Source organism: Callithrix jacchus, chromosome 5 (assembly GCF_049354715.1).
Source record: "Callithrix jacchus isolate 240 chromosome 5, calJac240_pri, whole genome shotgun sequence".
In the NCBI taxonomy this organism is placed as follows: Eukaryota; Metazoa; Chordata; class Mammalia; order Primates; family Cebidae; genus Callithrix; species Callithrix jacchus.
In genome coordinates this window covers 87,525,242-87,550,911 of record NC_133506.1, presented here as the reverse complement: position 1 = coordinate 87,550,911, position 25,670 = coordinate 87,525,242, and the positions used below count along the sequence as shown (strand labels likewise).

At 36.8% G+C, this 25,670-nt stretch overlaps 1 protein-coding gene across 32 annotated transcripts in view; it reads right to left on the bottom strand.

Annotated features, from left to right (window-relative positions):
- The window catches only part of EFCAB3 (EF-hand calcium binding domain 3), a 466,563-nt gene that overhangs the window by 119,318 nt on the left and 321,575 nt on the right, over positions 1–25,670 (bottom strand). For 30 of the 32 annotated variants that reach the window (XM_035300329.3, XM_035300331.3, XM_078373418.1 and 27 more), the window contains 13 exons: positions 25,338–25,442; positions 24,698–24,751; positions 22,575–22,679; positions 21,427–21,480; positions 20,846–20,950; positions 20,305–20,358; positions 19,724–19,828; positions 14,916–14,969; positions 14,166–14,270; positions 12,610–12,663; positions 11,639–11,743; positions 6,340–6,393; positions 733–837 (listed from right to left, as the gene is read on the bottom strand). In XM_035300329.3, the coding sequence (XP_035156220.3) occupies positions 733–837; positions 6,340–6,393; positions 11,639–11,743; positions 12,610–12,663; positions 14,166–14,270; positions 14,916–14,969; positions 19,724–19,828; positions 20,305–20,358; positions 20,846–20,950; positions 21,427–21,480; positions 22,575–22,679; positions 24,698–24,751; positions 25,338–25,442 (1,059 nt within the window). Of the gene's footprint in view, positions 1–732; positions 838–6,339; positions 6,414–11,638; positions 11,744–12,609; positions 12,664–14,165; positions 14,271–14,915; positions 14,970–19,723; positions 19,829–20,304; positions 20,359–20,845; positions 20,951–21,426; positions 21,481–22,574; positions 22,680–24,697; positions 24,752–25,337; positions 25,443–25,670 lie in introns of those variants that run through there. The other 2 variants (XM_078373420.1, XM_078373448.1) reach the window with 2 other exon arrangements.

The window sequence follows — 25,670 nt, the reverse complement described above, 5'->3', positions numbered from 1 at the left end:
AAAAAATAGTACAAAACATGAATAATTTCAGAACGTATGCTTTAAAATGTTTTATCCTAGAAATTTATACTTTTTCATTTTCAGGAATAAAACTCAGGAATGGAAACAGTTCTCAATTTGATGAAATCATTTTGTTGGTACATGAAACATTCCTTACATAGGGAGTATTAGTCACAAAAGTTCATATGCTCAACCTTCTTCAAAGAATCCTGTTACTTTGTTGTTGTTGTTGTTGTTGTTGTTGAGACAGGGTCTTGCTCTGTCACCCAGGCTGGAGTGCAGTGGCAGGATCTCACTTCACTATAGACTCTGCCTCCTGGCCTCAAGTGATTCTCCCACATCAGCCTTCTAAGTAGCTTGGACTACAGGTATGAGCAGCCATGCCTGGCTACTTTTTAAACTTTTTTTGTAAAGATGGGGTCTTGCTATGTTGCCCAGGTTGGTCTCAAAGTCTTAAACTCAAGTGATTATTCCACCTAAGCCTTCCAAAGTGCTGGGATTATAGGCATGAGCCACTGCACCTGGCTTTACTTTAATTTTTTAAATTTAAATTTAAACTTTTTAAGACAGGGTCTTGACTTGTCATCCAGGCTGGAATGCAGTGGACAAATCACTGTTCAAAGCAGCCTTCACATCCTGGGCCCCAGCAATCCTCCCTCCTCAGCCTCCTGAGTAGCTGGGACCACAAGCATGTGCCACTATGCCTGGTTATGTGATATTTTTAATGCTTACCATCAATTGGAAGATTATTCAGCAGTTGCATGCCTTTATCTTCTGCAAGCTCTATCCCTATATTTTCCAGAAAAATTTTCAGGTTCCCAGTATCAATCTTCTCACCTTTAAAAAGTAAAAAGTGAAAATGGTTTAAAGTTTGAAGAATGATGATTCTATATTAAGAAAAATGTTCATGTGGCATAATTTGCTGATTAAACATTAATGAAATAAATCTGGCAAGAATGCCAGCTATTGCTCAGACATAATCCTAAAGCTTTTTGCTAAAACAATGATGGTCAAAATTAGGCTGCGAGTCATTAGATGCAAACATTCACCAGTAAATAGGTAGAGTGAGAGAATGCATCAAAAAGGGAAATAACTGCATTTAAAATAGAATTTTGTGTGAACATTGGAATCTTGGTTTTGTAAAATTTTCTTAATTGCATGTTTTGGTACCATAGAGGGCCTTTCTCTAGGGGCTTTGTTCTTAACCTAGCCTGGTTCTCTGTCATGCCTCAGTGATTTGGTGGGTCTATGTTCCTCTTCTTCGTAGCTACAACATGCAGTGCATTTCTTGTGCTTCCTTCCTTAAAGGTGGCTAGAAAGTCAGATGCAACCTCCCGAGCTCGCCTCTTGTTGTGTGTCTCAGGCATATTAGCATGTATAGATTTTTTATTCTTAGAACTTTAATGTAAAGTGCTAGAGGGAAACCAGCAGGTGATCACCAAACTATCACAAGCATGAATGACACAAAGCTAACAAGTTTATTTGGTAATGAACTTAGTTTTAGTTCCTCATTATGAGAGTGGAAATCAGTTATCCTTGCCCCCTGCAACCATCTCCCAATCTGCTTTTAGGATGACTGTGTACAATTTTCCTTTACCATGGCTCTTTTCTCTGGCTTGAAGATGCAGTTTCTTTCTTTCTTTATTATCTGAACATAACTTCAAGATTTTATTGTTTTCTTAATAAAACAAAAGATGAAGCTCAGAACTGAAAGATCCTTTCTTGTTCTAGCTCCTTCCAGTTCTCTTAACAGCCAGCATTCTCTGAGTTCTGCAGTTGGACTCAACACACACTTGCCTCAGCACAATCTTCTTTGTAGTTTTAGCCTCTTCTGGAAAATCGGCTTAGTCTGCCCATCATAGCCACTCTGCTCCCTGTCATAACACTGCTTTACCTGGGCATAGAGAGAATCCCTGTCCTCTTGCACTGTGTCACTTTGTGGGGTTGGTGCTTGCCATACTGACTACGGAAAGTTCAAAGTTGCAAAGTCCAGAAACATTGGAAACAAATGTGTCCAATGACGCATTTCATCAAAATGATTTCATCAAATTGAGAACTGTTTCCATTGCTGAGTTTTATTCTTGAAAATGAAGAAGTATAAATTTCTAGGACAAAACATTTTAAACTGTACATTCGGAAATTATGTACAGAAAGTCCAGTAGCTCTATTGGTTGGGAACAAAAGCTAAAGATGCAGTTAAGGCAGACAAATCAGATGTACTAATCCTTTCCAATTCCAGCAAAAGAAAATTCTTGCTTTTAGTCCTCTGGAACCACAATGCAGTGTTTCCATCAAGAGGGGAATGTCTGGGAGTTAGCCAGTCATATGCACAGATGCCTGGAAGGAAATGCGCACAAGGGTTGTTTTCCCCAAGATGCCTCAGAACTCTCTCGTGAAGCCTTGGACCACTGGGGCTTCTAATATTCCCCTGTCAGCAGCCAAACTCAAGAGCAGCCTCCCTCTGCTAACTTGATTAAGCGTTTGACAAGATACGGAGCTTTTGCCTCAAGGGAATTGTTCTAACTATACCTTTTATCCATAATGCTTTCATTTTCCAGAATGAAAGCCCCTCCAAATTTTCTGGCCTCTCTAGTCTATTCTGTTTTATTACATTGATATTTTCTTTCTATTGCTAGCTTCTTTTTAATCCTTCTCAGAGTGCACTCTGAAATTCATTAAATGTAAATTTTTCTATATCTTCAGTCTCTTTATAGACTTTTCTTTTAACCTTCTTTCTTAACTGAACTTTGCCTCTTCCTAATAGAATTTTCTATGACTTACTTTTATTTTTGAGCTAAGACTGCTCATTTTTCTATGTCCTAATTGTCTCAGGGCTTGGCATTCTTCTAGATTACAACTGCTGCTTTCCAACCAAACCTAAACTTCTCTTTTGAGATTTATGAAATTTGGCTTTCTTTGTATTGCCACCCACTAGCTTCTTGGTCACTTCAGAAGCTTGTCCCATACCCATAGTCTTTTGCTTCCTCCAAAACTCCTGGCATCACTATAAGGAATTCCAGCCTTTATTCAGATAACTCATTCAAAGACTGGTTTCCAAGTTTCTTGACCTTCTAATCCTCAATGACTATCTATTAAATTCTACGCTAGTTAACTCTCCAGGACACATTCTGGACTTTGTCATCACCTAGAAATGCTTTACCTCTAAAATCTTAAATTCCAACATGCTGACTTCTGGCCAATACCTTGTGTTTCTTCCATTTATTTTACTTCCTTATTCATCCATACCTGTTATATCTTTAGAGAGAATTTTCATTCTCCTCTCTCACTTTTCTCTAAGTTCACAACTTTATTTCTTTCTGTGTCCACACTAGACCACATAATCATTTTCCTGGTCTACATGATTAAGTATGCTTTCATTTTTTTGGCACATGAAACTTAGAATCTCCTAATTTGGGCCAGCTGAAGAATACCATATAATAATATGAAAGGTTGCCATTATGTTTTAATTATATCTAACTATGGTTATCTCTTGGCACTTCTCCTCAATGCCTTCATGTATTCCTTATTAACTTTAGTTCATATTTTCTATCAAAGTTATACAAAATCAAATTAGTATAGCTTTTATGGAAAATGGTATGGAGATTTCTCAGGGAACTAAAACATGGAGTTTTGATCTAGCAGTTCCACTACTGGGTATATACCAAACAGAAAATAAATCATTATATTAAAAAGATATCTGCACTCTTGTGTTTATTGCAGCAGTATAGCAGAGATGTGGAATCAATCAAAGTGTCCAACAGTGGAGGACTGGATAGAGAGGATGGAGTATGTATATACCAAGGAATACCACTCAGACACTAAAAAAATGAAATGATGCCTTTTGCAGCAACATGGATGGAACTGGAGGCCATTATCCTCAGCAAAATAACGTAGAAACAGAGGGTTAAAGTACTGCATGCTCTCACTTCTAACTGGGAGCTAAACAATGGGTATACATGGACTTACAGAGTGGAATAATGGAAATTGAAGACTACCAAACGTAGGAGGGTGCGGGGGTGAGGGTTGAAAAATTACCTATAGGGTACAGTATTCACTGCTTGAGTGGTGGGTACACTAAAAGCCCAGAATTCACAATGATGCAATATATACATGAAATAAATCTGCACTTGTATCCCCCTACATATGTAAAACTAAAAACAAAAACAAGAAACAAATTTATGTAAAATCATCGATAATCTTCTTGAAATTCCCTACCCCACCACTGTGTCCTTCCTGTTAGTAGATAATCCTGTTTTCTACTTTACAAAGAAAATTGAAGCTTTTAGGTAAACTCCTTTGAATTTTACTCCTACATTTACCTAGATTCTCTATATCTGTGTCCTTTCTGATTTGAAGTCTGCTTGTCTTGGAAAAAGAGGTGGCTTCAGATTCTTACTCATCTATTCAATTGTAAGATGATGTCTTTAGATGTCTCACAGAAACCCCAAATTCAATATGACCCAAAAGGGAAACTCTATCTTTACTTCTAAATCTTTTACTGAATTCCTTATTTTGGTGACTCATTATCACTCACCCAACTATCCAACTCAGAAACGAAGGAGTCACCCTTTACTCTTTCCTTTCTTCCCATCTCCATACCTGATCAGGAATCAAACCCTGTAATATGGTATCTGTAATATCTCTTATATATATCCCTTCCTCTCAAGTCTCATTGATAATCATTACGTCGGTCTTTTGCCGGGACATTGACAATTTGCTTCCTAACTGCTCTCCCTGACTCCTCTTGCACACACACCTTTGTCCATTCATCCACTCTCTATATTGCTGCTAAAGCAATCTCTCTCTTTCTCTCTCCTTCTCTCCTTCCTCCTTCCCTCCCTCCCTCCCTCCTTCCTCCTTCCCTCCCTCCCTCCCTCCCTCCTTCCTTCCTTCCCTCCCTCCCTCCCTTCCTTCCTTCCTCCCTCCCTCCCTCCCTCCCTCCCTCCCTCCCTCCCTCCCTCCCTTCCTCCCTCCCTCCCTCCCTTTCTCTCTCTCTCTCTCTCTCTCTCTCTCTCTCTCTCTCTCTCTCTCTCTCTCTCTCAATTTCTTGGCATTGCTCCATCACCCCAGCTGGATTGCAGTGGTACAACTGCCTCAACATCCTGGGCTCAAGCGATCCTCCCACTTCAGTCCCCCAAGTAGCTGGGACTACAGGTATATGCCACCACACTTGGTTAATTTTTGTATTTTTTGTAGAGATGAGGTTTCACCACATTGTCCAGGTTGGTGTCAAACTCCTGAGCTCAGGCAATCTACCCACCTTGGCCTCCCAAAGTGCTGGGATTACAAGTGTGAGCCATTGCACCTGGTCAGTCTTTCAATTTGCACATATAATCACATAGTCTCTAGCTTTAAATTTTGGAATGACTCCCTACTCCACAGAATAAAATTCACAGAATTTTATTTTTATCCTTTATTTTGTAGTCAAGACCCTCTATGATTTGTCCCCTGTGTTTGTTTCCTGTTGTTGCTGTAACAATTTTCCAAAAACTTGTTGGTTTAAAACAATACATTCTTTTTTCTCTTAATGGTTCTGGGGAATGAGTCTGAAATCAGTTTTATTGGGCTAAAGTCAAGGTGTCAGCAGGGCTGGTTTCTTCAGGAGGCTCTGCTGGAGAATCTGTTCCCTTGCCTTCCACTTCTAGAGGCCCCTTAGGTTCCTCGGCTCATGTTCCTTCTTCCATCCTCAAAGCCCTCATTGTAGCATCTTGCTTCCTTTGTCACACTGCCTTCTACTTTGTCTGTCATCAAGTCTCCCTCTTCTAAGGATAGTTGTAATTATATTTAGGGTCTACTTAGATAAGGATAATCTCCCCATCTCAGGATTCCTAATCATATCTCCAAAGTCACTTTTCCCATATAAGGGAACATTCACAGGTTTTGAGGATTAGGACCTGGATATTTTTAGGAGCCTACCACATCCCCTTCCTTGCTCTTTATTTCTTGCCAAACTCCTGACAGCATTTTATGATCCAGCTATGCCAAATTATTTCTAGTTCCTTAAAGCTCCATACTGTTTCTCATCTTGGTGGCTTTTATGCTTTTTTTTGCCTCTATGAGAAACACTGTCTCCCTGACAAACACTGTCTCATTTTTTAAGGATCCGCTCATATGTTGTCCACTCTACAAAACTATTTCTCAATCTCTTTTCCTCAGGTGCAAATGGCATCTTGCCCCTTCTTTACCTTGCATATGGTCTTCACAATTTATAACATTGTATTGCATATACTTGTATTTTACCTGCCTCAACCACACAAGCTCCTGGAAGGTTGGTTTTTATAGATCCATATATGGGATATAATAGATACTCAATAATGAGTTAATAAAAATCTAACCTACCTGTAAAAAGATGTCCTTCATCCATCACCACATTCACATTAACTCTCCCCTCATCTGTAAGACAAAACAGAATCCTATGCATGAAGACAATAATAGAACAGAAGAAAGATGTAAGTCATACATTGGCTGGGTGCACTTGTAATCCCAGCACTATGGGAGGCCAAGGTGGATGGATTATTTGAGGTCAGGAGTTTGAGACCAGCCTGGCCAACATGGTGAAACCCCATCTCTACTAAAAATTCAATTTTTAAAATATTTGTATAAAATATAAAGGAGGCTGAGCAGGAGAATCGCTTGAACACAGGAGGTGAAGGCTATAGTGAGCCGAGATCATGCCACTGCACTCCAGCCTGGAAGGCAGAGTGAGACTCTGCCTCAAAAAAAAAAAAAAAAAAAAAAAAAAAAAAAAAAAGTCATACATTGAAGTTAAACACAAAATTCAGCAAATTTGTATGAGTTATTCTAGAATTTCATCCTTTTGTTCTGATATTTATTTATTTTATGTCAGGATGTCATTCTGTTGCCTAGACTGGAGTGCAGTGGAACAATTTCTGCTTACTGCAACCTCTGCCTCCTGGGTTCAAGTGATTCTCCTGCCTCGGCCTCTCAAGTAGCTGGGATTACAGGCGCAAGACACCATGTCTGGCTAATTTTTGTATGTTTGGTAGAGATGAGGTTTCACCACATTGGCCAGGCTGGTCTCCAATTCCTGACCCTAAGTAATCCACCTGCCTCGGCCTCCCAAAGTGCTGGGATTACAGGTGTGAGCCACCATGCCTGGCCTAGAATTTTATTCTTTAAAACTCCAAATGGAAAATGTGTAAAGAAAAAGCTCTCATTATAAAAAGGATATTTACTTTACACTTCTAATATCACTTTTTATTTTATTAAGATAGTTAACCTCATGTGGTAGAATGCTGGGCTGACACTCTGAAGTAGTAGTCCTCTCTACTTTGATAGCTGTTTTATTGATTACAATGCTGTCAAGCAACTTAAAGAGGGAAAATGCTCCAGCAGGGAAGATTTGACTTGGAGCATTAACAATCCATATATCTGCAAAAAACCCCTCCCCCAAACCCAGAACCAATGCCTATTTCTACACTCAATCCATACTTAGCTTAGTCTGTCTGTCCTTCTTCTACTTCCCACTTCAATATCAAGAAAAGGGCTGGGTGTGGTAGCTCATACCTGTAACCTCAGCACTTTGGGAGGCTGAGGCAGGCGGATCACAAAATCAAGATATTGAGATCATCCTGCCTAACATGGTGAAAACCCATCTCTACTAAAAATACAAAAATTAGCTGGGTGTGGTGGCGTGCACCTGCAGTCCCAGCTACTTGGGAGGCTGAGGCAGGAGAATCACTTCAGCCTAGGAGGCAGAGGTTGCAGTGAGCCGAGATTGCGCCACGGCACTCCAGCCTGGGTAACAGAGTGAGATTACAACTGGAAAAAAAAAAAAAAAGAAAAGAGATTTTGATCAATCTAACTGAACTTTAACAATATTTTCAAAATTTTGTTTTTAAACTTTATTTTGTATTTTTCTTTTTAAAACTTGTATAAATTTAAAGGGTAGAATGTTGTTATAGGGATATACCGCCTTTTAAAGTGAGCCTTTAAAGAGCCTTATAGGCCAGGTGCAGTGGCTCATGCCTGGAATCCCAGCATTTTGGGAAGCCAAGGCGGGCAGATCACCTGAGGTCAGGAGTTTGAGACCAGCCTGGTAAACATGATGAAAACCCTGTCTTTACTAAAAATACAAAAATTAGCCAGATGTGGTGGTGGGCGCCAGTAGTCCCAGCTATTTGGGTGTCTGAGGCAGGAGAACTGCTTGAACCTGGGAAGGGGAGGTTGCAGTGAGCCAAGATTGCACTCCAGCCTAGGTGACAGGGCCAGACTCCTTCTCAAAAAAAGAGGCTTATAGATGGTCAGTTCCTTGGAGGAAGATGTCTTATCCATTCTCATGTATTTTATTTTTTTTTGAGACGGAATCTGGCTCTGTTGCCCAGGCTGGAGTGCAGTGGCAGAATCTTGGCTTATTACAACCTCTGCCTCTCAGGTTCAAGTGATTCTCCTGCCTCAACCTCCTGAGTAGCTGGGTCTACAGGCACACACCACCATGCCTGGCTAATTTTCCATTCTCATGTATTTTAATTATTTCCATAGAAGACTTATAAATAGCTTAAATGATATTTATATGAATATTTCTAATGCTATTTCCTAAGAGCTCATTGAGTTGAAATGTAGTACTCAAGGAGAGGGTTGATTCTTCTACAACCAAAATCACTGTGGCATTCCAGCAAAGTTACAAGATACCTGGATAATGAATAAGAAAAAGTAATCCTTTTATAGGTAGATAAAAAATACTGAGAAATGATATATTTTTGATAATAAAAAAATCCAATGGAAAATTTACTTCCTTTTGACAAGAACAGAGGTGTAACTAGGTGGCATTGTGTTGAGATGAATGTATATTGATTATTATTCCTACTAATAAAGCTACATAATTCACAACTATATCAAAGGTAGCTATTATTTTCTTTTTGACAGAAGGGAGCTAAGATTCAGAGTGGTTAATTTGACCAATCTTGCATAGCCAAGAATTTTCAGAGCTGAGATTCAAATCCCTGTCTGGCTAATTCCAATTCCAACTTCATTCCATAATGTCATATAATCAGTGGAACCAGTGGGATGAACCCCAGGTTTTTGCTATTTTTCCCCCAGAGGGTTATTATTTTGGAAATTTTTCTTTTTGGATACTTGTAGTTATTATTATGAGTCCATGTAGATGTTATTGATGTAAAGGGGAATTATTACTATTGCCCTCCTTAAACTTGTCATTTTTGCTAGGTTGGAATTCACTCTAGATAAATTCTTCTTTTCTATCTCTTACTACTATTTTCCTCCTTATTTTATTTGTTTATTTTCAAACTTCCCTGACACATTTTCTCCATTTATTTACTTTTTGGCTTTTCCTTTTGGTCTACTAATAATCTCATCATTGCTCCGAAACATTGCTAAAGCTTTGCTAAATTTGTGGTCTGCTAACTTCCTAGTTAAAGATAAATAAGATGAATTATTAGAGTATTCGTTTCCAGCCATCTTTTCATTCATATGGCTAAGTCAATGTCTTACAAGTATCTCAAACTCTACTTTTCTAAAACTGAAAATACTCTCCTGACACTGTAAACTGAACCTCTTCCTGAATTGGCTTATAATATGACTGATGACTTACTCATTAAGATATCCCTTCCTAAAATTCTTCAACTTTTCATACCTCACATGGAATCACTCACCATGCCCTGTTTGTTTTAAATTTTTATTAGTTTTAATAAATAAATTTAAATTCTAAAATCTTTCCCAAGTCACTCGGTTATCCATCATTAAGTTCACTTCCCTTGCCTAGGCTCTCACTGTCTCTTGTTGGATCATGGAAGTATCTCTCAAGTTCCAGTTTTTGCTTCCAATAATGCTTTCTACATTGCCAATCAGCACTGATTTTGCAAGAGAGAAATACTCTAGACATACCACTACTTACAGTACGAAGGCTAAAATTGAAGGGAGAAATAGACAATTCAAGTATAATAGTTGGACATTTCAGTACCCTACTAAACAGAAAAGTAAATAGGATAAAGAAGACTTGAACAATATTATCAACCATGGAACATTCACCAGGTTAGACCATATGCTAGGCCATAAAACAAGTCTCATTCCATTTAAAAGAACTGAAATTATGAAAGTATGTTTTCTGACCACAAAGGAATTAATTCTAAATCAACAACAGAAGGAAATTTGGGAAATCCATAAACATTTAGAAATTGAACAACACATTTCTAATTAACCCATGGATCAAGAAGAAATTATCCGGGAAATTAGAAAGTATTTTAAACTGAATGAAAATGCAAATGTAAATATGAAATATTTCAAAATGCAACTAAATCAGTGCTTAGAGGAAGATTTATACCTGCAAACACCTGTATTAGAAATAAAGAAAGGGCTGGGCATGGTAGCTCACACCTGTAATCCCAGCACTTTGAAAGGCTGAGGTGGGTGGATCATCTGAGGTCAGGAGTTCGAGACACGTCTGGCCAATATGGTGAAACCCCTTCTCTACTAAAAATGTAAAAATTAGCCAGGCACGGTGGCAGGCACCTATAGTGCCAGCTACTCAGGAGGCTGAGGCACAAGAATCACTTGAACCCAGCAGGTGGCGGGTGCAGTGAGCTGAGATAGCTCCATTGCACTTCAGCCTGGGCAACAAGAGCAAAACTCTGCCAAAAAAAAGGGAAAGATTTTAAATTAAGAATCTAAGTTTTCACTGTAAGAAGATCAAACTAAACTCAAGGTAAGCTGAACAGAGAAAAGAACAAAGATTAGAGCTGAAATCAATAAAATGAAAAACAGAAAATCGATAGGGAAAATTGATGTTGGCTTTTTGAAAAGGTCAACAAAATTGACAAATCTTTAGCTAGTTTGACTAAATAAAAAAGATATAGATCAAAATCAGGAAAGAGGACATCATTACTGACTTCACAGAAATTAAAAAGGAATATAAAGAAATACTGGGAACAACTTCATGCCAACAAATCAGACAGCTTAGATGAAATGGACAAATTTCTAGAAAGGTACACACTACTGAAAGGCTCAAAAGGATGATACAAGCTAAACTACCCAGCTTTCCAGTCCTGGCAATCTGCCTTTCCAGCCATTTTTTTCCTGCCATTTTGTAACATGAAGAGTACATTCTAACCACAAGGAAATTTTTGCTGCTCTCCTAAAATTCTGTGACTTTGCATGCATTTATGCTGTTGTTCATTTTCCTATCTGGAATGCCTTCATCTGGGAGAATTTCCTCATATCTTCTGACAGGCCTTTCTCTGATTCCCCTCCTGGGAAACTTAGCTCTTCCCTCCTTTAGAATCTCACTGAATATATTTTTATATATTCACAACCACATAGCACTATGATGACTTGTCTGCATATAAGATGTATCACTAGACTATGAAATCCTAGAGGTCAGAGATCCTGTCATCTTCATTTTTGTATTCCTAATAGTTCATATGTATTAGATGCTCAATAAAGTCTACTGCATGAATTGATTAATTCTTGAGGACTAGACTCTTACCTTTTTGCATATCTATTTATTTATGCATTTATTTATTTATTTTGGAGACAGGTCTCACTCTGTTGCTCAGTCCGGAGTGCTGTTCTTTTAATTTTTTTAATACTTCTGCACAACTCTAAATATACTCTCAGAAGTTCTCAAATATGAATCCAAAATTTTGCTTAAAGAGCAGCTCACCATCAATGGGCAGGTTGTTTTTCAGATCTTGGTATTCCTCTTCCTCAAGTTTAAAGCCCATTTGTTCCATGAAGGGTTTTAGCTTATCAACACTAAGCCTCACTCCTTAGAAAAAAGAGGACAGGATTGCTTATAGACATTATTAGAGATAATGAAAAGAGAAAAAGGAAAAAAGAAAAAAAAGAGGGCAGGAATGAGAAATGCAAACAATAACAATAAAGTGAAAACTACTAGGCATTTCCATGACTAGCATTTAGAGGGCAAACAAACAAAGAAATAATAAAGTTGTTTGTATGAAAAGAATTGTCGGGGCTGGGCACGGTGGCTCACGCCTATAATCCCAGCACTTTGGGAGGCCGAGGTGGGTGGATCACGAGGTCAAGAGATCGAGACCATCCTGGTCAACATGGTGAAACCCCGTCTCTACTAAAAATACAAAAAATTAGCTGGGCATGGTGGCGCGTGCCTGTAATCCCAGCTACTCAGGAGGCCGAGGCAGGAGAATTGCCTGAACCCAGGAGGCGGAGGTTGCAGTGAGCCGAGATTGCGCCATTGAGCTCCAGCCTGGGTAACAAGAGTGAAACTCCGTCTCAAAAAAAAAAAGAAAAAAAGAAAAAAGAGAAGAAAAGAATTGTCATGTGAATCGGGAGCAGAACCTGCTCTCCTGTTTTTGTCTAGAAGATCTGACTATAGCTTTCATAGGACATTTATAAGGAAAAAACTGAAAAGTGGGCAAGTCTGATGAAATTTGGCAATAAACTGCCTTTATAATTCTAATTGTAAAATACATTTTAAATGCAGTGATAGAATAAAAAATCATTTCCCTAAAGGCACTATGTTCAAAGTGGTAAACGATGAGACAAAAACACTTAATAAACAGGTTAATTGCCAAACTTGTAATCACCACAAATATATATTTTGGTCGTTTTAAAAAAGTTAATTCAATTGGTTTTACCTGGTTTCTCACTTACCTGGGAGAGATCTTAAACCATCCAGCAACTTATGCTTATACAACTTTCCAGCAGCTGTAAGATATTAAAGCACAGTATAGCAGCTGATAGGGAGGCCTGATAAAATATTTTAAAACCCAGCAATTTCAGAAGAATAACTCCTATAATTTTACTCAAATCTTTTCATGTTTTTGTTTATACCCTAAATAAGAATTAGACCAACAGGAAAAAGCTCTTAAGATATTAAATCTACCTACTTTTTTCTTTTTTGACAGTCAAAACAGTTAGTGGTACCTTGCCATGCCTTTCATATATCTCTCTTTTCTTCTGATTTTTCCTTTTCTACTCCTCTGCTTAAGATCATACATATTAGTGTTCCCAAGGATAATGTGACATTTAGCTCAGCCGATTCCTGAGCAAAAAAACCTGATGACTATGACACAACTTCTTTGAATGTTAGCATTAGCATTTCTATACATTTTTCACACGACATCGAATAGATATTGCATTGTATTTTCATTGACAGGCCCATGAAAATAAATTCTTCTTTAAGGTAATCAGTGAGATATTGTCTGTTGCCATGACAGGTTTCATATTTACAGAAATTCATCTATTCCCACATAGGTGGTGAAGTAGCATGGATTTCTGTTTCCTTTCCACAGATCGACCCCAGAGTAACTAAAATTTGAGCAGAAATTTGGATTTTAAAAACCAAGAGAAAAGCCACAATAAACTTCTTGGGAAATGAAAAGCTGTACGTGTGTGTGTGTGTGTGTGTGTGTGTATTTACAGCCTAGAGTAGAGGGCTAGCAGTGGCAGTTAAAGCAATGATGAATCTAAGATTATCATTGCCTACTCCTTCACTATAGAAAGCAGCAGCAAAAGGCTAGACCAATGGTCAGGTGTCTGGAAGGTAACATCAGGGCAGCAGGTAAACTCTTCAGGAGGGAAGGACTAATGTAAACAAGAGAAGACTGATAAGCTGCCCTCTGGCATTTTATCCTCCTTTAACTTTTATGGTTGGAAGATTGCATTCTTTCAGCTCTACGTTTCTCTGTGGTGAAAGGTGAAATTTACATATGGATTTTACCTAAATTATGGATTAAATCCAGTGAAATTAATATAGTATTTCATCACATATTGTGAATATCACTGTGTACTCTATACTATATCAACATGAAATTATACATGGTTCCTCAAACATGGCATGTTGGGTATGCCTCTGTGCCTTTATTATGTTTTTCTTTTTAGTTCTTGCCATTCCCTACTGTTAAACTCTTCAGGCTCATTTGAAATAATATCCATTCTGTGAAGCCTTAGAGTCTCCAGTCATAGCTGGTCAATCTTTCTCTTTTACTTTCATAGCAGTATGTGTTTATTAATATTATAGCACTTATGACGCAAAGCATTTTTTTAGTATGTGCTGTCCATCTATACATTGAATTCTTTTAGGACCTGGACATTGTCTTTTTTATTCTTTATGACTCAGAGCCAAATATAATGTCTAGTACCTAAGGCAACATATTAACTTTTAGTGAATGGATGAATAAATACCTCATTGTAAATTAAATGCTTACCATCAAGTGACAAACTTTTCATAAACACCGAGTTTTCCTTCAGTTGGAGGCTTAACCCCATGTTTCTCAGAATATCTTCCCAGTCTTCATAGTTAATTTCTTCCCCTTAAAAAAGAAAATAATGGCAAAGGATCACATTTCAATAGTAATTATAAAGTCAACTATGTCTGTGTAGCATCATCCTCAAATATGGGATAAAAAGCAACAGAATCATCAGTGTTGTCTGATTACCCAGAATGAGAAAGGAGATTCCAAAAATGAAACTTCTTTCTGGTAGAGGAAAGCTCTTTAATGTTGGGAACAAGAAACAAACACAGCACACAGAAAGTTACTGTTTTTGAAATAGTTCACTAAATGAATAATTCTGCCAGCATGTAATATTTGCATGAACTTATTCTTAGTAGCCATATTACCTGTATGTGTAATTTGTATTGCTATTTTGCCATCAAAACAGTAAAGAATGAAATTATATTATTGAAAAACTCCAAAGAATATAGAACATGCTTTGTAGGTATTACACTATGGCCTTTTAAATAAGATGTAGGTAACAACTGATTATATTATAATAATTAATAACATTTAGTTTCTAAAGGATGGCTCTTTAGTTGTATATACATTGCCATTAAAAACAGATACAATGTCAGGATTAATATGTTATGGACAAGATAACATAAAATACTTTCAAAATAATTTCTTTTATTAAATATTTAGATGATTTTTATTGTCTTATCATCATTTCTCATGACTCACCTAAAACTTCATCTACTGCATTCAGAAGTAAATCCAGTTTAACTCTTCTCTCAGCTATAAGACAAGACACAATTTTGAAATGGCCCTGCTATGGACTGACTGGATTATATCCCCCAAGATTCGTATAATGAAGCCCTAACCCTCAATGTGACTGTATTTGGAGATAGGGTCTTTAAAAGGTAATTAAGATTAAATAAAATTATAAGTGTGTGTCCCTGATCCAATGTGATTGTGGCCTTATAAGAAGAGGAAGAGAGAGATCTATTTCACCCTCTCTCTGTCATGTAAGGACATAGCAAGAAGGTAGTCATTTATAAGCCAGAAAGGGACCCCTCCCAGAAACCAAATTGGTCAGCTCCTTTGTCTTAGAATTCCTATCTCCAGAACTGTGGAGAAATAAATTTCTGTTGCTTAAGCCACCCAGTCTATAGTATTTTGCTATGGAAGCCCAAGCATACTAATATTGGTCCCAATTACATAAAATTCTTAAACTGTGAGGTAAAGTGTTAAGGATTTGGCAGTTGCTCAGAATTTTTTCTAATTATATATATATATTCAGAAAAAAAGTGTGTGTGTATATATGTATAATGTAAGTGTATATATATTATGTATAAAAGAATATATATACATATACTTTTATACATCTAAAACTACATATATACACTTGTACTCTCTCTCTGCATGTGTGTGTGTGAACGTGTGTGTGTGTACATGTATACACTTCCTTTTTAGAAACAAGGTCTTGCTCTCTTGTCCAGGCTGGAGTACAGTGGTGTGATCACAGCTCACTGCAGCCTCAACCTTTAGGGTTCAAGTGATCTTCCCATCTCAGTCTCCTGAGTGACTCAGACTACAGGCATGTACCACCATGCCTGGCTAATATTATTTTTACAATTTTTTTTTTTTGGTACAGATAGGGTCTCCCTATGCTGCCCAGGCTGGTCTTGAACTCCTGGGCTTGAGTGATCCTCTACCTTGGCCTCCCAAAGTGCTGAGGTTATAGGCACAAGTCACCCCATTTAGCTCTAATTAGATAGTTTATTTTTACTTATTATAAGCATAAAATTGAGAAAGGAAAAATAATCTAAATATGATAAACATATTTATTCTATTCAGTCAATTTTTCCTGTTTTTGTTATTCCCTCACTAGTGTGAAAGAGGGGAATAAAGAGAAATTATTTTTATTTTTAAATTCATCAAATATCTGATGGTCTGGGAAAAAATCTCTAAAATTCAGATGGAACCAAAAAAGAGCCAAAGCAATCCTAAGCAAAATAAAACAAAAAAATCAAGAAACAAAGAAAAACCAAAGCTGGAGGCACTGTATTATCTGACTTCAAAGTACACTACAAGGCTACAGTAACTAAAACTGCATGGTACTGGTATAAAAACCAACACATAAACCAATGGAACAGAATAGAGAACCCAGAAATAAATCCACACACCTGCAACCATTTGATCTTCAACAAAGTCGACAAAAATAAGCAATGGGGAAAAAACTCCTATTGAAAAAATGATGTTAGAATAACTGGCTATTCATACGCAGAAGAATAAAACAGGACCCTCTACCTATCACCATATACAAAAGTTAACTCAAGATGGATGAAAGCCTTAAATGTAATACCTCAAAATATACAAATCTTGCAAGAAAACCTAGGGAATAGCCTTTCTGATATTGACATTGGGAGGGAATTTGTGGCTAAATTTTTTTAAAGCAATTGCAGCAAAACCAAAAATTGACAAATGAAACCTAATTAAACTAAAGAGCACACAGAAGCATGGCAAAAGAAACTATCAAGGGAGTAAACAGATAACCTACAGAATGGAAGAAAATATTCACAAACTTTTCATCTGACAAAGGTCTAATATCTAGAATCTATTAAGGAAATTAAAGAGCAAAAAATTATTACTCCATTTAAAAATGGGCAAAGGACATGAGCAGACATTTCTCAAAAGAAGACCTACAAGCAGCCAACAGACATGAAAAAAATACTCATCATCACTAATCATCAGAGAAACGCTAATCAAAACCACAATAAGATACTATCTCACACCAATCAGAATGGCTTTTCTTGAAAAGACAAAAAATAACAGATGTTGGTAAGGCTGTGGAGAAAAGGGAATACTTACACACTGCTGCTACTGCTGGTGAGAATGTAAATTAGTTCAGCCACTGCTTTCCACAGCAGTTTGGAGATTTCTCAGAGAACTGAGAACTGAGCTGCCATTTGACCCAGGAATTTCACTACTGGGTATATACCCAAGGGAAAGTAAGTCATTCTACCAAAAAGACACATGCACTTGTATGTTTATCACAGCACTATTCACAATAGCAAAGACATGAAATCAACCTAGATACCCATCAATAGTGGACTTCATAAAGAAAATATGGTATATATACACCATGGAATACTAAATACTATGCAGCCATGTAAAAGAACAAAATCACATCATTTGCAGCAAGAGGGATGCAGCTGCAAAGGATTATTCTAAGCAAACTAACACAGAAACAGAAAACCAAATACCACATGTTCTCACTTATAAGTAGAAGATAAACCTTGGGTACTCATGGTCATAAAAATGGGAACAATAGACACTGAGGAATATAAGAGTGGGGGAGGGTAGAAGTGGGGTAAGGATTGAAAAAACCCCTACCTATTGAGTACTATGATCACCATCTGATTCATTCATACTCCAAACCTTAGTATCATGCAGTATACCCATGTAACAAGCCTGCTCATGTACTCACTGATTCTAAAATGAAAGTTGGGGGAAAGAAGAGAAATCCAATATATAACATTTAGTAAGCACTGTAAAATGACAGTAAAAATATCAGTGAAAGTGAAATCAACAAGGAATATCTAGCCACATACAAATTTTATTAAAATCAATTTGAATAAGAGTTCAAACTAAGAATATTTTACACAAATCAGTGAAGTACAAAAATCAGCGAAATACTTAAGGGAAAGCCTTGTAATTGGAGTCAAAGGATTTGAATTCACTGAACTGCTGCCAATGCTAACTTAAGGTTATAGAAAAACATCAAATCTGGCCTTGTCCACTACTATTCACTAAATAGAAGGTTATTTCAAAAATATGTTCAAAACATAAAAATACTTTTAAGTATTAATAAAATAATTACATTCTAAAAAAATGTATTTGTTGGGTGCATACCCAAGCTCTGTTTCAGTGCTGGGGATACAATAGCAAACAACATGGAATCTCTGCTTCTGTGATGGCAGTCACTAACATAAAAACAACCACTGGGTTATGAACTATTTCAAACCCAACAATAGAGCACTACATTAAAACACTGAATGTTTATTTCAAATATTTTAAATGGCTCTCTAGCTCTGTTCTTTATATCTCTTTAGTTTATTGCTATACTTTTGTTTCTTTGGTTGTACTTTTGAAACTTAGCCTTCATAGAACAGAGTTAAACTCTAGTAATGTTTATTTCAAGACATTAGCTGGTCTCTCCTCTAGATAATTTAGAGTGGGGCCATATCCCCATTTTAATAGGAGCTTTAAATACTCTTGCTTGGCTCATGTGTTACACAGTTTTGTGAAAAAAGGATTAGAGGTTGGGCAAGAAATAGAAGACCCCTTTTTTGGCAAGCAGAAAGTCTTATAGTTTCAAGCATGATAGATCATGTTAGATAAGATTTGGTAAATCAGGACTTCTGGAATGCTTATCAAACTATTACACTATCTCAAGATGCTAAAGATGTTAATTAAGATGCTCAAGATGCTGACACCAAGAGTTAAACAGAGTGCTCTGACAAGATCGTGTTGCTAAAGATCATGCAAAAAGGTAACAATTCCAAATATATATATCGACGTATATTTTCTTTTATTGTAAGGGTTAGCTATTTCAACAAAATTAACTGTAGTGGGGTTGCTTATATAAAACGAAGATTCATGGGTTCCACCCTAGATCTACTTGATCATAATCTCAAGGGAGTGGGTGATTTCTATGCAATCTAAAGTTTAAGACCTATGAATTTATTAAATGTGATTGTTAGAAATGTGTTTTATATATTTTACAATAGTACATACAACTTTTAACAATTTCCACCATTTTCTTTTTTCTCTCTTCTTTATTTCTCTCTGAATTATTTCACAATTTTCTCCACCTTCGCCTTAAATATTCTTTTTCTTTTAACTTACATACTAGATCCCAACACTGACCATGATCTTATTTTGGTGCTTTTTGGTATAGAAACTCTGGTAGTAGCAATGTAAGAAATTATATATATATAATTATATATAGATCTACATATACACACACACGCATACACACAAATTTGTGTGTATATATATATTTACATTTATATTTGAGAGAGGGTCTCACTCTCAGAGTCATCCAGGCTGGAGTACAGTGGCACCATCACAGCTCACTGCAGCCTTGACCTCCTCAGGCTCAGGTGATCCTCCCACCTCAGCTCCCCAAGTAGCTGAAACTACAGGCATACACCAACACACCTGGCTATTTTTTTTTTTTTGTATATTTTTTGGTAGAGATGGCATTTCGCCATGTTGCCCAGCTGGTCTCAAGCTCCTGGACTCAAGAAATCTGCCCACCTCTGCCTCCCAAAGGGGTGAGATAACAGATGTGAGCCATTGCACTGGGCCCAATTATTGATATTTTATCTCAGGTTAATAATAAAGGACACTGTTTCTTCACTCTTAGGACTGGGTCTCTATATGCTTCTGACTTTTTACACAAAATTAATAAGTATACTTGAGATGTTCTCATAGAAAAACAAAATTTTTGTTACAAGGCCCTGTATTTTTGAAATGCTCACCATCAACTGGCAAGTGTTCACACAGCTCCTCAATTTCTTCTTCCTCAAGTGGGATTCTCATGTTTTCAAGAGCATCATCTATTTTATCGACATTAACCTTTCCTCCTTAAGAAAGAAGGGCATAAGAATAAGAGAAATTTGTATTGATGCCAAAGAAAGAAAAACATTTGCTTATTTCAGTCAATCAACACAGACAGAAAGCACCATAAAGCTCTTGAAGTGAACAAAAGAATCAGTTGTGGAGTAGGAACAGAAAAATTTTCCCTCATCAGTGTTCCAGAAAACACTGTTACAGAAATTTCTAGGATGAATTGACCCAGAAGAAAACGAGCAAGCAAGACTCATGAATTATTGCAGAAACACCAATCCAAAGTTCTTACCACAAAATAGAATAGGTTATTACACAAAATGCGATTGTGTATAAGTAACAATGCCAGCTCATAATTTGAGCTCATATTAGCTCATACTGATATTAACATAATTAGTAATCTAATCATGGGGAAATAAGACAGGTTTTAGAAAAGTAAATGCAAAAGCATGAAGAACTCAGTTTTATCTTTCCTAGTATGACTTTTACTCACCTCTGTAAGTCTTCACTGCATCCATCAACCTATTTTTATATACCCTTTTATTATCTGCAAAATAAGGGTCAATTTAATTCACAAGGAAGTGGAAATTCAGAAAGACATCAATGCGTAATTATTAGCAAATTTTTATAAAGTTATAATAATAATCCAAACAAGGAAGTAAAGAAATTAGTAAGTTTATCAAGGTTAACTATTTTCTGGTATTTGGTGTGCTATTAGTGGAACTCAAACATGTTGAAATAGATTTTTTCTTTTCTTTTTTCCTGAGGTCTACCTTCCTTCCTTTCTATAATTCTTTTATCATATTTTCCTATCTTTAGCTTTAGTCTTGTTATAGATGCTGAGTCTCACATTTAGAATTGTTTATCCCATAGCAACACCCCAAAGACATTATCTCACAAATTAAGATATAAATGGAAAGGACAATATTTTTATATTAGAATTGGCTCTTCCTATGCTTAATTTTCTCTTAATTTTTAATAGGACTTTAAACAATTATACTTCGAGAATTGACTGCAAGGTCTGAAATACTTACCATCCAATGGCACCATGTTCAGTAGATCTTGGTTTTCTTTATTTGTAAATTCAATACCTACATTTCCTAGATAAAGTTGTGTGTCACAGGCATTAATTTTACCACCTTAGAAAAAGATGTGAAAGATGATAAGCAAATACTTTCACAAACAATGATTCTAAATTTAGAAAATTATAATAAAACTAATATCTCAACTTGCAAGAGATGTAATTGCAGAAGAATAAGAACACAATGAGGATTATCTGACTGCAGAGCATTATAAGAAGGAGGTAATAATAGAATATTTCCTTTAAGCCTGGTCAAAAGAATGCTTTCATTCATGCTTTAAAACAGTGGAAACAAGCCAGACACCTATAATAAAATAGACTTCTTTAAAAAAAAAAATGATACTTCTAAAAAAGTCGGCAATAAAAAAACTCACCACTATTCTTAAAAACAAGCATGTTATCAATACTTTGGTGAAATAAGGCTTGCATATCATATATAATACTGAGGCATTCCATAAATAAATATATTAAAATATTTTTACATATAGTAAGTTATCTTGACTGTATATCTTTTTGTTAGCATTTCTCACTTACCAGAAAATAAACTGGCTGCCCTGATCATAGAATTCAATAAAACCTTTCCATTCTCTGAAATACAAAGCATAAATCAGGCATAAACAAATCTTTTTATTGCTACTAGGAATGAGATCTCTTTTTTCCATAAAATTTTCTAAGTTTTTGCTCTCATAGAGGGCATTTTAAAATTTTTGAGTGGTTTTCCTATACTCAACTACCTTATAGAATTCGAAAGATCAGCTCAGCTGCCTTATAGAACTCGAAAGACTGGCTGGGTGCGGTGGCTCACACCTGTAATCCCAGCACCTTGGGAGGCTGAAGTGGGCAGATCATGAGGTCAGGAGTTTGAGACCAGCCTGACCAACGTGGTGAAACCTTGTCTCTACTAAAAATATAAAAATTATCTGGGCCTGGTGGTGCATGCCTTTAATCCCCTCTATTTGGGAGGCTGAGGCAGGAGAATCGCTTGGACTTGAGAGGCGGAGGTTGTGGTGAGCCAAGATCGCGTTACTGCACTCCAGCCTGGGTGACAGAGCGAGACAAACAAACAAACAAACAAAAAGAATTGGAAATACCATGTTTTAATATGCTAAATTGGATCTTAAAGTCTTCTCCTAAATTGTCCCTTTGACTTAAAAGATATCTGTCCAATGCCAGATGAATGGTTTAATGTCAGAAATGGTTGACTGTCTATTTCAACTCCACTCTGACATTCATCTTGTATTTGTTCAATAAAAACATGATCACCTGCACCTTGCCTTCTTTCTTTTTTTTTTGAGATGGAGTCTCACTCTACTCCCAGGCTGGAGTGCAGTGGCACAATCTGTGCTCACTGTGACCTCTGCCTTCCGGATTCAAGTGGTTCTCCTGCCTCGGCCTCCAGAGTAGCTGGGATTACAGGTGTGTACCACAATGTCTGGCTAATTTTTGTATTTTTAGTAGAGACGGGGTTTCACCATGTTGGCTAGGCTGGTCTCGAACTTGAGACCTCAGGTGATCTGCCTGCTTTGGTCTCCCAAAGTGCTGGGATTACAGGCATGAGCCACTGCACCCAGCCTTGGCCTTCTTACGTTCTAAGTGAAATTGAATAAGCAAACTCTCAAAGGTTCTACAAGAGGACTTTAAAGATTCTTCAGAAAGAAAGTGATAAATGGTAAATGAAATACCATCAATTTTCAAATGGTCCCACAGGTCTTTCATTTCTTCTTTTCCAAGTTTGTAGTCCATATTTTCCAGAATGGTTTCTAGTTTATTTTCAAAGACCTTCCCTCCTTAAAAAGAAATATGTGAAATAAGAAAAATGTGAAATAATAGTTTAACTTTAAAAATTCTGTTGAAGTATATGCCCTAAATGCCAGTGAGAGAGAGAAAAGCAAAGTCACAATGCAGATGGTCAGAGAGAACATAAAACCAAGGTGGCAGGGGATTGGGTAGGGATATGAGGAAAAGAACAGCTCCTTATATGTGTTACATGATACCCTGCTAACATTTTAAGTAGACTTTTGAAACAAAGAGAATGAATAAGGTTTATTATTGATTCTTCAATTATATCAGAAACAACAGCCATAATAGCGGCCACTGAATTTGAAACCTACCATTATAACAGTATACTGTCTGTACAAATTTAGTGTTTATCTGAGCTTAAGCTACAAGTCATAAAAGGAAAGAAAAACATTAGTAAACTAACTGTTAACTATAGCACTAACTGTTGAATCAACACCTCTCATCTGTGAGATGGTGATAATAAAAGTACCTACCTCATAGTATTTCTGTGAAAATTAAATAAATTAATAGATGTAAAGTATTTGGACTAGTGCCTGGTACTCCATTCATTAGAAATTAGTTATTGCTATCATTAAGTAATTAAAAGGACTTTAACTTCTTAAAAAATTTTTTTTTCAACTTTTATTTTGGGTTCAGGGGTACATGTGCTGGTTTTTAACATAGGGAAATTGCGTTTTGCTGAGGTTTGGTGTACAAGTGATCCCACCACCTAGGTAGTGTGCATAGTACCTGAGAGGTAGTTTTTCAACTCCTGCCCTCCCTTCTCTACCCCTCCTTGTAGTCCCCAGTGCCCAGTGTCTATTATTTCCATCTTTATGTCCAGGTATAGTCATGGGCCAAGGGCTGCCACCTTGCTCTTCCTCTAGGAGGGTTTTTGGAAGGCACAGGAGCCCCTCATGACTTGACAGCCAGCTTCAAGGGAGGTGCCAGGTCTGTCCTCCCCTCTGTGTGGCTGGCATGCCAACTCCTACAGGTGTCCCCACTGCTAAACGCACTCCCTGGAGTAGAAGATGGTTCAAAGCGTTAAAGAATGGCCTGTTCACACTCGGTGGGTTTTAGGCAGCTGCTTTCCACAGATATGGAAAGAGATCCACAGTCCATTTCAGTGGAAAAGAAAGACGACAGAACTGTCAGTATAACTTAATCTTAAAGTATGTGGACCATGAGAACTTATAAGTTTCACTTATAAGTGAGAACATGCAGTATTTTGTTTTCTGTCCCTGTGTTAATTTGCTTAGAATAAGACCGGGCGTGGTGGCTCACGCCTGTAATCCAAGCACTTTGGAGGCCAAAGTGGGTGGATCACCTGAGGTCAGGAGTTCAAGACCAGCCTGACCAACATGGTGAAACCCCGTTTATTTAAAAAAAAAAAAATTGCTTAGAATAATGGCTTCCAGCTGCACCCATGTTGCTGCAAAGGAATGATTTTTTGTTCTTTTTAATGGATGCATAGTGTTCCACGATGTATATATACTACAGTTTCTTTATCTTGTCCACTACTGATGGGAATGTATATTGATTCCATATCTTTGCTATTGTGATAGCGCTGTGATGAACATACAAGTACATGTGTCTTTTTGGTAGAATGACTTATTTTCCTTTGGATATATACCCAGTAGTGGGATTGCTGGGTCAAATGGTAGTTCAACTCTCAGTTCTCTGAGAAATCTCCAAACTGCTCTACACAGTGGCTGAACTAATTTACATTCTCACCAACAGTGCATAAGTGTTCTCTTTTCTCCACAGCCCCATCAACATCTGTTATTTTTTGTCTTTTTAAATAAAGCCATTCTTACTGGTGTGAGATGGTATCCTATTCTGACTTTGATTTACATTTCTCTAATGATTAGTGATGTTGAACATTTTTTCATATATTTGCCAGCCACATGTATGTCTTCTTTTGAGAAGCATCTGTTTTTATCCTGTGTAAAGGGACTTTCAGAAAGGAAATACAAAACTTAAGGATTTCAGTTTTACTTGACTTCTTATTATACATATTACTCACCTTGGAAAGTCTTTAAACGGTCCAGTAACCGATTGCAATACACCTTTCCGTCAGCTATAAGACAAGGGATAACTGATGTCACAGAGAAAGGGATACAGCAACTCATAACAAGAATATATAGACTATGATTTCATAAAGACAACAATCTTACATGATTTGCCTTATAGATTTAACCAGTTTAGCATCCACAAATCCTTCTCTTCCTTGGCTTTAAGAATAAAGTGAAGGAGTAGAGAAAAGTTCTATATTTATTTGTATTACTATGCTGAAACTATCTCTCTGCCTTGATCCTTTTTATCCTTCTGTTAATACTTAACTTCTCTTTTTTCTCCTTTTTCTTTATGCTTTAGGACTTCCAGACATTCCCAAGGGAATATACTAAATTAAAAATGTTTAATAAATTGAAAAATCTTTATTCATTTACAAAGATTTCAAGCTCAGTCCCAATAAGTAAGCTCCATCACCATAATAATCTTTATGAGAGCAAGGACTTTTGTCTTTAATCTCATTACTTAAGAATTACTCAGTGAATATGTTGAATATAAACATAGGTGGAATAAATGATTTCCCACTACCCCCAACAATATTGTCACCTAAACTAAGTTCCCCCAAAGGCCAAAGCTGTATCAGAAATGCTCACAAGTAATTGGCAGAGTTTTTAGTAGCTTCCAGTGTTCCTTAGGTGTGAGTTCTATCCCTATGTTTTTCAAAATATCATCTACTTCATTAGCATTAATCTTGGTTCCTTTGAAAAGATGGAAAAGATGATGAAAAAACTGAAGGTGACAAATGATTTTAAACGAAGTCATCTAAGTTTAATTGCAGGCTTAAATAGTCAAATGATTTTAAATTAAGTCATCTAAGTTTAATTGCAGGCTTAAATAGTCAAAATGCTGAATCAATATTCTAAAAGGATGTCAGAAATAGAACTCGATCTCGTAATTCTAGAGAGGAAAGTACCTTTTGAATGCTC